The following is a 13,200-nucleotide window of genomic DNA, read 5'->3' as shown; positions in this document are numbered from 1 at the left end:
TATTAACTATTTAATAGATATTGTACCTGGTTAAAATAATTACAAAGTTACCTGTAAAATAAATATTAATCCTAAAATAGCTATAATATAATTATAATTTATATTGTAGCTATATTAGGATTTATTTTACAGGTAAGTATTTAGCTTTAAATAGGAATAATTTATTTAATAAGAGTTAATTAATTTCGTTAGATGTAAATTATATTTAAGTTAGGGGGGTGTTAGTGTTAGGGTTAGACTTAGCTTTAGGGGTTAATACATTTATTAGAATAGCGGTGAGCTCCAGTCGTCAGATTAGGGGTTAATAATTGAAGTTAGGTGTCGTCGATGTTAGGGAGGGCAGATTAGGGGTTAATACTATTTATTATAGGGTTAGTGAGGCGGGTTAGGGGTTAATAACTTTATTATAGTAGAGGTGCGGTCCGCTCGGCAGATTAGGGGTTAATAAGTGTAGGCAGGTGTCGGCGACGTTGAGGGGGGCAGATTAGGGGTTAATAAATATAATATAGGGGTCGGCGGTGTTAGGGGCAGCAGATTAGGGGTACATAGGGATAACGTAGGTGGCGGCGCTTTGCGGTCGGAAGATTAGGGGTTAATTATTTTAAGTAGCTGGCGGCGATGTTGTGGGGGGCAGGTTAGGGGTTAATAAATGTAATACAGGGGTCGGCAGGGTTAGGGGCAGCAGATTAGGGGTACATAAGTATAACGTAGGTGGCGGTCGGCAGATTAGGGGTTAAAAAATTTTAATCGAGTGGCGGCGATGTGGGGGGAGCTCGGTTTAGGGGTACATAGGTAGTTTATGGGTGTTAGTGTACTTTAGGGTACAGTAGTTAAGAGCTTTATGAACCGGCGTTAGCCCAGAAAGCTCTTAACTCCTGCTATTTTCCGGCGGCTGGAGTTTTGTCGTTAGAGCTCTAACGCTCACTTCAGAAACGACTCTAAATACCGGCGTTAGAAAGATCCCATTGAAAAGATAGGATACGCAATTGACGTAAGGGGATCTGCGGTATGGAAAAGTCGCGGCTGAAAAGTGAGCGTTAGACCCTTTAATCACTGACTCCAAATACCAGCGGGCGGCCAAAACCAGCGTTAGGAGCCTCTAACGCTGGTTTTCACGGCTACCGCCGAACTCTAAATCTAGGCCTAAGTTTCTATCGTTTTATTATTAATTCACAAAATATTTCCACGGATAATTTACGATTGGTGTTATCTTGTGTAAACACTTCATAGGGTATGAAACCCAAAATTTTCTTTCATGATTCAGATAGAGAATATGAATTTAACAAAGTTTCCAGTTTATTTCTATTATCACAATTGCTTTGTTCTTTGTTATTCTTTGTTGAAGAAATATCTAGATAGGGAGTGTGTGCAAGTCTGCCTAATTTATAAAATTGTTGCAAAACAGCAGCCATATAGTGCTGCAGACACGTGCACGCTCCTGAGCTTATCCTTTGAAGGTAACAAGAAAATAAAGAAATTTGATAATCAAAGTGAATCCAAATCATGAAAGAACATTTTTAGGTTTTGTATCCCTTTAAGAGTGTGGTAAGGTTTCTATTCAGAATATTGTTTTACCACTAGCAGAGAGTTAGTTTAGGTGTTTATTCTATATTGCTGGGTACAAATACTTTCGCACATGGTTCCTACTTTGTAGGGACTATTATTATGACAAGGGGTTGCTCATCAGTGCATAATGATAGTTTGGCCCTCAGAGCTTACTGTTTGATTCTTTATGTGATAAAAAGAGATTAAATAAACCTTTGTTCTGCCCATATATTGTAGCTTGCAGGTAGGTTGTCTTTAGTAGTATCCCCTAATGAAGGAAGCTTTATGCTCAGGAGCAGTGATATTCCTATACCAGGCAGCAGTCAGACTTACCTCTAGTAGTATGTGTGAGTCTGTAGCCCCTCGGGGACTCGGAACCAACAACTGACCAGGCCAGCCTTAGAAAAGAAGGTCCCGCCTCTGACACTCGGAAATTGGCAATGCCAAGGCCACTCTCTAGGAGACAAACACAAATAATACAAATATCCCATGAACTGAACTTGACACAGGTTAGCAATAGTGCACAAACTTACGGGTTTTCCCACGGCCAGACACTGACTCTCCAATGTTGTTGGCGTAAAGAGCGGTTACAGTGATGGCGTATTCGGTGCCAGGTCTCAAGCCTTGTAACAAGGCAGCTTTCTGCCCTGTACTCAGGGTTATCTGTGAATAAGCATTGGGATATATTCATTTCTAGGACATTACTGGTGCTTCAGGTGAATAGTAACAAGTGATTAGAGCAAATAGCACTAGGACCCAACGCCTCACAGTTACATTTTAGCTCTATCTGTTGGTGTCTTAGCTATTACGCTTATTCTCATTTATACTTGTGCATATTCATGACAAAAAGTTCATTTATTAAATATATTGAATGGACTGGGGTGTTGTAAAATGTATTAGAGATTTAGTAGCCACTCAGAATACTGAGGAGCCAGTGACATGTGATTTAATGTAGAGTTGGATGCAGAAATCCAGACATTTCAAAGCCACAACCTGAATTTTAGGAGCCATAACTTCCTAACCCCTGGTGTGACAGGTAAAACATTGTCACATTAAGAGAATAAGTAAAGTGTGTGCAGCAAGAACACACCAGTTGTCACTAATGTTAATTGTCACACACTGAAATATTTAGTATAAATTACATGACGATTTGTATTTACAATTCACCAGTTTTACACTGATGTGACAAGTTTGCACTAGTAATAAAAGATGTGCTTAAAAGGGACACAAGTCACAATTAAACTTCTATGATTCAGACAGAACATACAGTTTTAAACAACTTTCCAATGTACTTCAATTATCAAATTGTCTTCATTCTCTTGGTATCCTTTATTGAAAAGTAAACCTAGGTGAACTCAGGAGCAGCAGTGCACTACTGGGAGCTAGCTGAACACAAATCTGGTGAGCCAATGACAAGAGGCATATATGTGCAGCAAACAATCAACAGCTAGGTCCCAGTAATGCATTGCTACTCCTGAGCCTATCTAGGTTTGCTTTTCAACAAAGGATACCAAGAGGACATTTAATTCTGACTTTACTTTACCCTCCTTGTAGGGTGAAGACACACTCCCCAACACAGCATTATGGTGCTTTAACCCCGTAGCTGCCAGAAAATTACATGTTGCAGACCTGGTTTATAACTACACGTGATGTATGTGTGTATTTTACTTTTATAATGCTGACCATTTGCAATCTCTTTTTGTTTCAACAAACCAAATACCAAGTACAACAGAGAAGGACACAGATGGTAGGATGACACTACCCTAAAAAGCTAACATCTGTAACCTGACATGTGCAACCAATGACTATTAATTAGCACTTATTCTGTTTCCTGACACTTTTTAAAATGTACTTCAATTTGCCCGCACCCTGTATCACATGACAACCATCAACCAATCACAGAGTCCTATACATTGTGAACTGTTGCACACACTCAGTAGCAGCTGGTGCCTCAGGAAGTGTGCAAAGACAAAGGTGTGCTCAAATTCATAATATAAGTAAACTCAACAATGTTTTAAAACTGCTGCTTTATCTGAATTATGAAAGTTTAATTTTAACTTTAGTACCCCTTTAAAGCAACATGCCCTTTAAAGCGACATGGAAGTCACTTTTGTTGGAACTTAGCATACTGAGGTACCCTCAGGAGTGTGGAGGTGTCTTGAGCACTATATGTATAACATTGTTAGAAAGTGAATTTGTTGTTTTTACAATGGTATACTGTATCTGAATCGTTTCATTTTCTGTATCCCTTTAACCAGTGTGACCTCCAGTACATTACAGAACATGACAAACCTCTTTTAACTCTGCTGATATCTGCTGCCCCAGGCTGGTGAGAGGGACGTAAAGAACCTTATAACCAGTAACAGGGCCGGTAGCTGCCGTCCATCGTATTCGCATTGAGTTGGATGTCTCGTCAGAGAATATCAGGTTGGAGGGTCCTGTGTAGGTTTCTGAGGCTACAACAAGAATAGGACGTGGGTGTTAGAGGAAGATAACGTTGAAAACAATACAATATTACAATGTGTCATTTAAAGGGACTTAAAGGGACATGAAACCCAAATGTTTTCTTTTCATGATTTAGACAGAACATACAATTTTAAACAACTTTCCAATTTACTTATATTATTTAATTTGCTTTCTTCTCTTGTTTTCCTTTGCTGAAAGGTTTATCTAGGAAAGCTCAGGAGCAGCAAAGAACCTAGGTTCTAGCTGCTGATTGGTGGCTTCATATATTTACCGATTGTCATTGGCTCAACCATGTGTTCAGTTAGAAACCAGTAGTGCATTGCTGCTCCTTCAACAAATGATTCCAAGAGAATGAAGTAAATTTGATAATAGAAGTAAACTGAAAAGTTGTTTAAAATTAAATGTTCTACCTAAATCATGAAAGAAAGATTTTGGGTTTCATGTCCCTTTAAGGCCAAAATTAAACTTGGGGGATTCAAATAGAGCCTGTAATAAGGCACTTTTATATTAAAGTCTATCAAATTTACTCTGTTTTTTTTGGTATCCTTTGTTGAAAAGCATATCTAGGTATGCTCAGGAGCACTAATGCACTACTGGTAGCTAGCTGTTGATCGGTGGCTGCACACATATGCCTCTTGTCTTTGGCTCACCAGATGTGTTCAGCTAGCTCCCAGTGGCGCACTGTCGGTCTGAAGCAGATATTAACCCCTTTGCAGGGGTTAAACACTAAGGGCCCGATTCTCTGAATCTCTCTGGTAAGGCAGAATTAGAAGTTTCGTCCTACATGAAAACATCTGGTGAGCCAGTGACAAAAGGCATATCTGAGTAGCAACTAATTATCAGCTAGCTCCCTCCCAGCAGCGCATTGCTAAGCCTACATACATTTAATGCCAAGCAAATTTACTTTTTCACAAAGGATACAAAGAGAACAAAACAAACAAAAGGAAATTGCTGCTCTATCTACCCCTTTAATGCAAGAACTTAAAGGGATATGAAACCCACATTTCATGATTCAGATAGAGCAGCAATTTTAAATAACTTTCCAGTTTACTTCTATTTGTATTGTTCCTTTTGTATCCTTTGTGAAAAAGTATAGCTAGGTAGGTTTAGAAGCTGCTTATTGGTGGCTGCACATATATATCTCTTGTAATTGGCTTTCAGCTAGCTCCCAGTAGTGCATTACTGCTCCTTCAACAAAGGATACCAAGAGAATGAAGCAAATTAAATAATAGAAGTAAATCGGCATTTTGGTTGAAATTGTATGCTTTGTTGGTATCATGTCCCTTTAAGTTTTTGGTACAGAATGCACTTAAAGGGATATGAAACCCAAAATATCTCCTTTGTGATTCAGACTACAATTTTTAAAAAGTTTCAAATTTACTTCTATTAAAAAATGTAATTCGTTCCCATTATATTCTGTGTTAAAGAGATACCTAGGTAGCATCTGGTGCACTACATGGCAGGGGATAGCGCTGCCCTCTAGTGCTCTTTCAAATGGATAACTTTCTTGCAAAACTGCTGCCATATAGTGCTCCAGAAATAGGCTGGCTCCTAAGCTTACGTCCCTGCTTTATAACAAAAGATACCAAGAAAACGTAGAAAAAAGTGATAATAGAAGTAAATTTGAAAGTTGTTTAAAATCACACGCTCTATCTGAATCATGAAATAAAAATCTTGGGTCTCATATCCCCTTAAAGGGACATTGTACACTAGATTTTTCTTTGCATAAATGTTTTGTAGGTGATCCATTTATATAACCCATCTGGGAGTGTTTTTGTAACAATCTATAGTCTTGCTTATTTTTTTAATAACATTGTGCTGATTTTCAGACTCCTAACCAAGCCCCAAAGTGTTAGATGTGTACTGATGTATACAGACTTCACATTGCTTCTGTTTGTATAATGGTCTATTCATATGCAGGGGAGGGGGGAGGGGGACGGTTCTGCTCCCAGCCCCTTTCAGTGGGTGACCCAGCCTAACCTCATTAGGAGTGTTAAACTGTGAGCTTCTAAGTAAGCTTTTAAACGGTTTTATACTGGATTTTTATATCTGCATATGTGCATATTCTTCTTTATAGTAGTGACTGTCTATTACATGCAGTTATATTAAAATTGGTGCATACTGTCCCTATAAATTTTTGCTTTAGTTCTTGCAGTGGGATTAAACAACTTGCAGCATGTGTTTTATACAGTGGTGGTCCTATAGGTGTGCATAAGCAACCAAATCTTTTACCCTGTACCCGCACTGTGTGAAGGTGCTCGTTTGGCTAAGATGGAGGGGAATATTGCTGTCCCTTCGAACCTAATCATACCTCCAGACCCCCAAACTCAGACCACAGCACAGCTACTCCTGCCCACATAATACCTATGACTTTGAAACCACCCACTGGACACCTGGGACTCCACCTACAGAACACCTGAAACTCCACCCATGAGTCTCCCTGACTCAGTCCACAGCTTCCTCACCCCAGTTTCCAATACCCCTGAGCGTGGAGCTCTGCAGGGTTAGTAAGTGTTTTCGTCTCCAAATTTTCATTTCTAGAACCACCCCTGATTGTATAAATTCTTTTATAATATACATAAAAAGTACTGGCAAATAAACTACGAGGGTACATTATTCCACATATCATATTACTCTGTAACAGAATATCTGCAGTGACTAGAAGAGTAAACAGATACAACTTACTTTCCACTGGTCTATATATTCCACCCGTACTGACACACACTTTCCGAGACACTAGAGGGAGTAGGGTGCCAAGGATCTTAAAGTCGTTAACGTAGAAGAGGTAGTCATCTGTTGGTGTGGAGGCCACCCTGGCGAGCTCCTGGCTGTCTGCATTCTTTATTCCTGGAGAATTGACATTACAGGTTAATGTGAAAGTGAATCTTATACAATAGGTCCAGAGAAGTCCATATATATACAATATATTGTACCCATTGGTTTAAAAATTGTGATATTTGTCAATTTCTTGTGTAACTCTTTTCTTAAAATGTGATTCCAAATATTATATTTGTTTAATAAGATTTCCCTGAGTGTAACAGGAGGTGGGCGGAGCTTGGTAAAAGAGGAAACTGGATTTTTTATGTTACATTTTTTGCAGTAAAACTGCTCAACCATGTTCTGCTTGCTGACATAAAAACCATGTTCTGCTTGCTGACATAAAAACCATTTTCTGCTTGCTGACATAAAAAACATTTTCTGCTTGCTGACATAAAAACCATGTTCTGCTTGCTGACATAAAAACCATGTTCTGCTTGCTGACATAAAAACCATGTTCTGCTTGCTGACATAAAAACCATGTTCTGCTTGCTGACATAAAAACCATTTTCTGCTTGCTGACATAAAAACCATGTTCTGCTTGCTGACATAAAAACCATGTTCTGCTTGCTGACATAAAAACCATGTTCTGCTTGCTGACATAAAAACCATGTTCTGCTTGCTGACATAAAAACCATGTTCTGCTTGCTGACATAAAAACCATGTTCTGCTTGCTGACATAAAAACCATGTTCTGCTTGCTGACATAAAAACCATGTTCTGCTTGCTGACATAAAAACCATGTTCTGCTTGCTGACATAAAAACCATGTTCTGCTTGCTGACATAAAAACCATTTTCTGCTTGCTGACATAAAAACCATGTTCTGCTTGCTGACATAAAAACCATGTTCTGCTTGCTGACATAAAAACCATGTTCTGCTTGCTGACATAAAAACCATTTTCTGCTTGCTGACATAAAAACCATGTTCTGCTTGCTGACATAAAAACCATGTTCTGCTTGCTGACATAAAAACCATGTTATGCTTGCTGACATAAAAACCATGTTCTGCTTGCTGACATAAAAACCATGTTCTGCTTGCTGACATAAAAACCATGTTCTGCTTGCTGACATATAAACCATGTTCTGCTTGCTGACATAAAAACCATGTTCTGCTTGCTGACATATAAACCATGTTCTGCTTGCTGACATAAAAACCATGTTCTGCTTGCTGACATAAAAACCATTTTCTGCTTGCTGACATAAAAACCATGTTCTGCTTGCTGACATAAAAACCATGTAACATTAGATGTAAAGTTAAATATCATCAGAATAATGACAAACTAGAAAGCAGGTAGTAATTCAGGGCCAGATTACAAGTGTAGCGGTATTTAACACATCCGCTCATGCGCTAACTTTGCTAGAAATTCAGCTTTTTGCGTGTCGGGTAGCTCTCGTATTACAAGTTAAAAGTAAAAAGTTTTCACTTGCACGCTAACCCTATGCACGCAAGAAGCCTAAGTTAGAATATTGTGGTAACCTATTCCCCCATAGGAGTCAATGGAGCAAAAAAAAGTGTAAAAAGAACCTAACACCCTACTCACACACAAACCCGATCGCATATTCTCAAGTGCGCTAACCCAACATGAAAATATGAATATTTCACATTCCAATGTTCTTCACATAGCAGAATTTGTTATATTTATATATAAAATTATATATAGGTATAGATATATACAGATAAATAAAGGAATATCTATTTATAAATAAAAAGAACATATTCCCCTATGTGTAGAAAATTGGAATGTGAAATATTTACAGTAAATATACAGTTTAACACTTTATTAAATATGAATATGTATATTTAGACATACAGGTGTGTATATATATATATATATACACATACTTATATAAATGCACAACTTACCCACAGCAAATACTTTAATTCCTTGAAGTTTTAGTTTCTCTGATGGTTCATCTACATCATCCTGAGATTTTCCATCTGTTATGAGAATAGCAACCTGATAAACAGAAAAAAACACTAAATATGACATGCACGTGATCTGCACGAATATAACATGCACGTGATCGACACGAATATAACATGCACATGATCTGTACTGATATAACATGCACATGATCTGTACTGATATAACATGCACGTGATCTGCACTAATATAACATGCACATGATCTGTACTGATATAACATGCACATGATCTGTACTGATATAACATGCACGTGATCTGTACTAATATAACATGCACGTGATCTGCACTAATATAACATGCACGTGATCTGCACTAATATAACATGCACGTGATCTGCACTAATATCACCTGTATCAATACAGAGACTCAAGTGGTTGTTCCATAGGTAGCACATTTCCAGGGGACACATAATAATATAACAGAACAGACAAATAACCAATTATTGTGAGATCCTGCTTGCTCCATACCTTAGGAACGGGCCGGACCACGGTGGGACCAAAGAAATAATCCAGGATGTATCTGAGCCCTGATCCGGTCCGGGTATTTCCCCCTTTGTAGCTGAGGCTTCTGATGGCGCGCATCACCTCTGTCCCATTACGGTGTTGGGTAAATGTAAACTCTGTTCTGCAGAAAAAACAGAACACAATTTGTACCGGCGTTAAAGGTATAGGAAAGACAAAATTAAACTTGCATGATACAGATGCAGCATATTATTTGAAGACACTTTTAAATTCACTTATTTTAGCAAATTGACTTTGTTCTCTGGGTATCCATTGTTGAAAAGCATATTTACATATCCTACACTACAGTAGCGTATCTTGTCACTGGCTCACCAGATGTATTCAGCTGGCTCCTTGTATTGAATTGCTGTTTTGGATCGTTCTGATCCTGTTTTTATCAGCTGTTTTGTTTTTTTGTTTTTTGCAAGTTCTGAGAATCACAATCGAAGAGATAACGCTATTTGCGTATTGAGAAACATTTGGATCAGATCTGAGCATATAGCATGCAAATTACTCATATGAAGCATGGACAGTATCAGCTTTGGTGATCATAATCCCCCTGACCAAAGGTTTTTCACATTATTTCAGCAGCAAAATAGACACATCAAACTCAACACACAAAGGGGCCGATTTATCACGCTCCGTACAGAGCTTGATGCCCCTTGTTTCGGTTCACCGGGAAAAAGAAGATATAAAGCAGCGGTCTAAAGACCACTGCTCCATAACTTGTCCGCCTGCTCTGAGGCCGTGGACAGAAATTAACCCGATCGAATACGATCGGGTTGATGGACACCCCCTGCTGGCGGCCGATTGGTCGCAAATCTGCACAGGGCGGCATTGCAGCAGCACTTCACAAGAACTGCTGGTGCAATGATAAATGCTGACAGTGTATGCACATTAATAAATATACCCCAAAGGGTTTTGATAACGTGCAAAACTGGCCTTTTTGACTATTTGGAATAATTCTATTATGTTGTGAATGTGCAATACACTTTTTATTTGAAATAATTTTTTATTGATATTTAAACAATACAAAAGAATAAACAAGACCTTCACAGAAGACATAGCCACTTAATGACAGATAGATCAATGAGACCAATATTAGTAGACAGTAACTAAGATTTCCTAAAAGCATTTAAAACATTTACATTTGTATCGCTATATAGATGGAATTACTTGGTCGATTACTCCTTAAACAACAGCTATCATGCATCTTGTCTGTCAGTTTGTCTGGGGGACCTGAGTGGGGTAAGGACACCCCCTCATTCCCATCTTAACCAAAAAATTTATGAAGATCTTGAATACAAAGGGAGTACAGAGAAAAGTTGGGAAAATCAAAGGGGGAAGAGAAGAAGATAAGAGAGGAAGATGAAGAAGAGTAAGAAAATAGTGCCTTCCGACCATGACACACCCAGTGGAATTTTCATCAATAAGGATAATATTATGATTAACCAACGGATGTATAAAGGCATATAAGATCTCTGCTGTATTGGGTATATTGACAATTCAAACTAGGGTTGCACCGATACAGATACCAAGTATTTGCATGAGTACTTGTACTCGTGCAAATGCACCGATACTTAAACCGATACCTCCACTTCCTACCCATATGCTATCTTGTGGCGTTTTTTCAAACTGCATGTTCCCATTTCATTTTAAACTGGAGTGGAGACTAAACTAAAAATTGTTTACTACTGTTCTGCCAATACAAATTGCTATTATTTGTATTATTGTAGGAGAGATCACTGTACCTCATTCAGACAAACCCCTGAAGTACTGGTCAGTTAATAAACAGATTTCCAGCTCTGGCTAAAATGGCCCAAAAATATCTTTCTGCACCATGCAGTAGTGTGGAAAGTGAAAGACTGTTCAACTTAGAGTCGAACCTCCATACAAATGTCAGATTGATATTATACAACAGCCCTACAAACCAATTGCATCACCCCTTTAAATGTAATATTTTATTGTAATATTTTTTATTTATAAACATGTTCAGTGAACTTTGTGACGAATAAAACTTATTATTTCATAATGTCTTTTGAATTACAGCCCTTTATTATTATAAAGAAGGAATCTTAAATAATTAGTCTGTATTGTGCTTGGTAAACTGTCACATGACATTAAAAAAAAAGTATCGGTAATTGGTATCGGCGAGTATTTGAAAACAAGTATCGGTACTTGTACTCGGTCATAAAAAAATGGTATCGGTGCAACCCTAATTCAAACAGTATTATATGGAGTCATGTGTGATCCAATAAAACCAGACTTTGTGAAAAGGTTCCTGAGTGTCTTGTAATATTGCTGCCTGTGCGGACATATTGTATATGTGCCTAATTTTATGTTTTATGTAAAATTTCGTCCCAGGGGGGAGCCCCTTCCTTCCAGTGACGGGCTATACATATACGTGTAGCTGTACATAAAATTTTGATAATTGATTAATGTCTTTATTAAACTGCCTTAAGCGTACATTCAATAGGGCTTTGTTCATTGACAACTGAATGGAGCTATCTAGTATCCTACTTAAAAGGAGTGATAATTTATTCCAGATTATTTTAGAGTAAGAGCAGTCCCACCACATGTGTTTGTATGTTCCTTCGACTTCACAACCCCTGTAACAGAGCTTGGACCCCCGTTTAATGGAATGAGAGGTGATAATTGGAGTGAGATACCATCTGAAAATTGTTTTAAGGCAATTTTCCTGCATGTCAGCACTCAACAGGCCTTTACTCGCATTATATATTAAGTTATTCCAGTCGGAAATATCAATTTCTGTATTGAGGTCGGCCTCCCATTTGAGCTGAAGGCTTGTTTTAGTGATTTGTGTGGAAGATTGAATTAGTTGGTATAATTGTGAAATAGTTTTTCTAGGTCTGGATGAGGAGCTACAAATTATTTCTAAGGGAGTGAATTTGTGACCAGTCAATGAAGGTAGGTATTTATGTATGATGGAGGATATCTGAAGATATAGAAACCAATGTAATTTGGAAGGAGACAGTTTATCCTGAAGTTGTGTGTATGTCATTAATTTGCCTTTGTCTACTAAGTCTGCGATCCTATAAAGACCTCTGTTTTCCCACTTCTGTATAGCTGGGATCTGTTCTGAAGGTATGATTACTTTTAGGGGGGTCTTGAGGGATCTGTTAGGGAGAATTTTGAGAGACGAAACAAGAGTGGACCAAGCTTTGAGCATGTAATCTGTAATTGGGAATTTATTAAGTTTTTGGGTTTGAGCTCTATGTAGGTCCCACAGAGCCAGCTCTTGAGGATATAGTTTATTTATGTCTGACTCCAACGTGGTCCATCTTATCTCATCTTCCGTTTTGTTAAGGAGAGTAGTTTGGGCTAACCTAGCTGCTTGGAAGTAGTGTCTGAGATTTGGTGCGCCCAGGCCTCCCAGTTGCCTATGTCTTGTAAATATTGGTTTAGGAATTCTAGCTTTTTTAGTCCCTCTTATAAAATTGTTAATGCAAGCTTGGAGATTGTCTAGATCACAATTCGGGATGCGTATCGGTAGGGTCCGAAATAAATATAAAATCTTTGGTAACACAGACATTTTGATCGCAGATAGACGTCCAAACCAAGAAAATCTCAGTTTGCTCCATTTAGTGAGGTCATGTTTGATTACTTTATAAATTGGAGGATAGTTGGTTTGGTAAAGTTCCGATGAGTGTTTTGTAAGGTTGATCCCTAGATATTTGAGATGATGTTTTACCCAATTAAACTCAAAGTTTAGTTCTATCAATTTTTTTGTGTGGTCTGGAATAACAAGAGGCATGGCTTCACATTTTCAAGGTTCACTTTGTAACCAGATATAGTGGAGAAGTTCCTAAGGGTGTTGTATAAATTTGGCAGAGATATAAGGGGTTTGGTTAGGGAGAGCAAAACGTTGTCTGCAAAAAGAGTGAGTTTGTAAACTGATTGTCCTATTTTAATACCCGTAATGTC

The 13,200-nt window shown here is 38.2% G+C and overlaps 1 protein-coding gene across 1 annotated transcript in view; it reads right to left on the bottom strand.

Annotated features, from left to right (window-relative positions):
* COL7A1 (collagen type VII alpha 1 chain) overlaps positions 1–13,200 on the bottom strand; it is a 398,512-nt gene that overhangs the window by 319,822 nt on the left and 65,490 nt on the right. The window contains exons 4-9 of the mRNA XM_053689357.1: positions 9,223–9,379; positions 8,693–8,786; positions 6,697–6,858; positions 3,838–4,001; positions 2,079–2,208; positions 1,879–2,001 (exon numbers count right to left, since the gene is read on the bottom strand). Of these exons, the coding sequence (XP_053545332.1) occupies positions 1,879–2,001; positions 2,079–2,208; positions 3,838–4,001; positions 6,697–6,858; positions 8,693–8,786; positions 9,223–9,379 (830 nt within the window). The remainder of the gene's footprint in view (positions 1–1,878; positions 2,002–2,078; positions 2,209–3,837; positions 4,002–6,696; positions 6,859–8,692; positions 8,787–9,222; positions 9,380–13,200) is intronic.

Source organism: Bombina bombina, chromosome 7, assembly GCF_027579735.1.
Source record: "Bombina bombina isolate aBomBom1 chromosome 7, aBomBom1.pri, whole genome shotgun sequence".
Lineage (NCBI taxonomy): Eukaryota > Metazoa > Chordata > Amphibia > Anura > Bombinatoridae > Bombina > Bombina bombina.
Note: the sequence above shows the minus strand (reverse complement) of the source record. Positions and strands in the feature narration are given on the sequence as shown.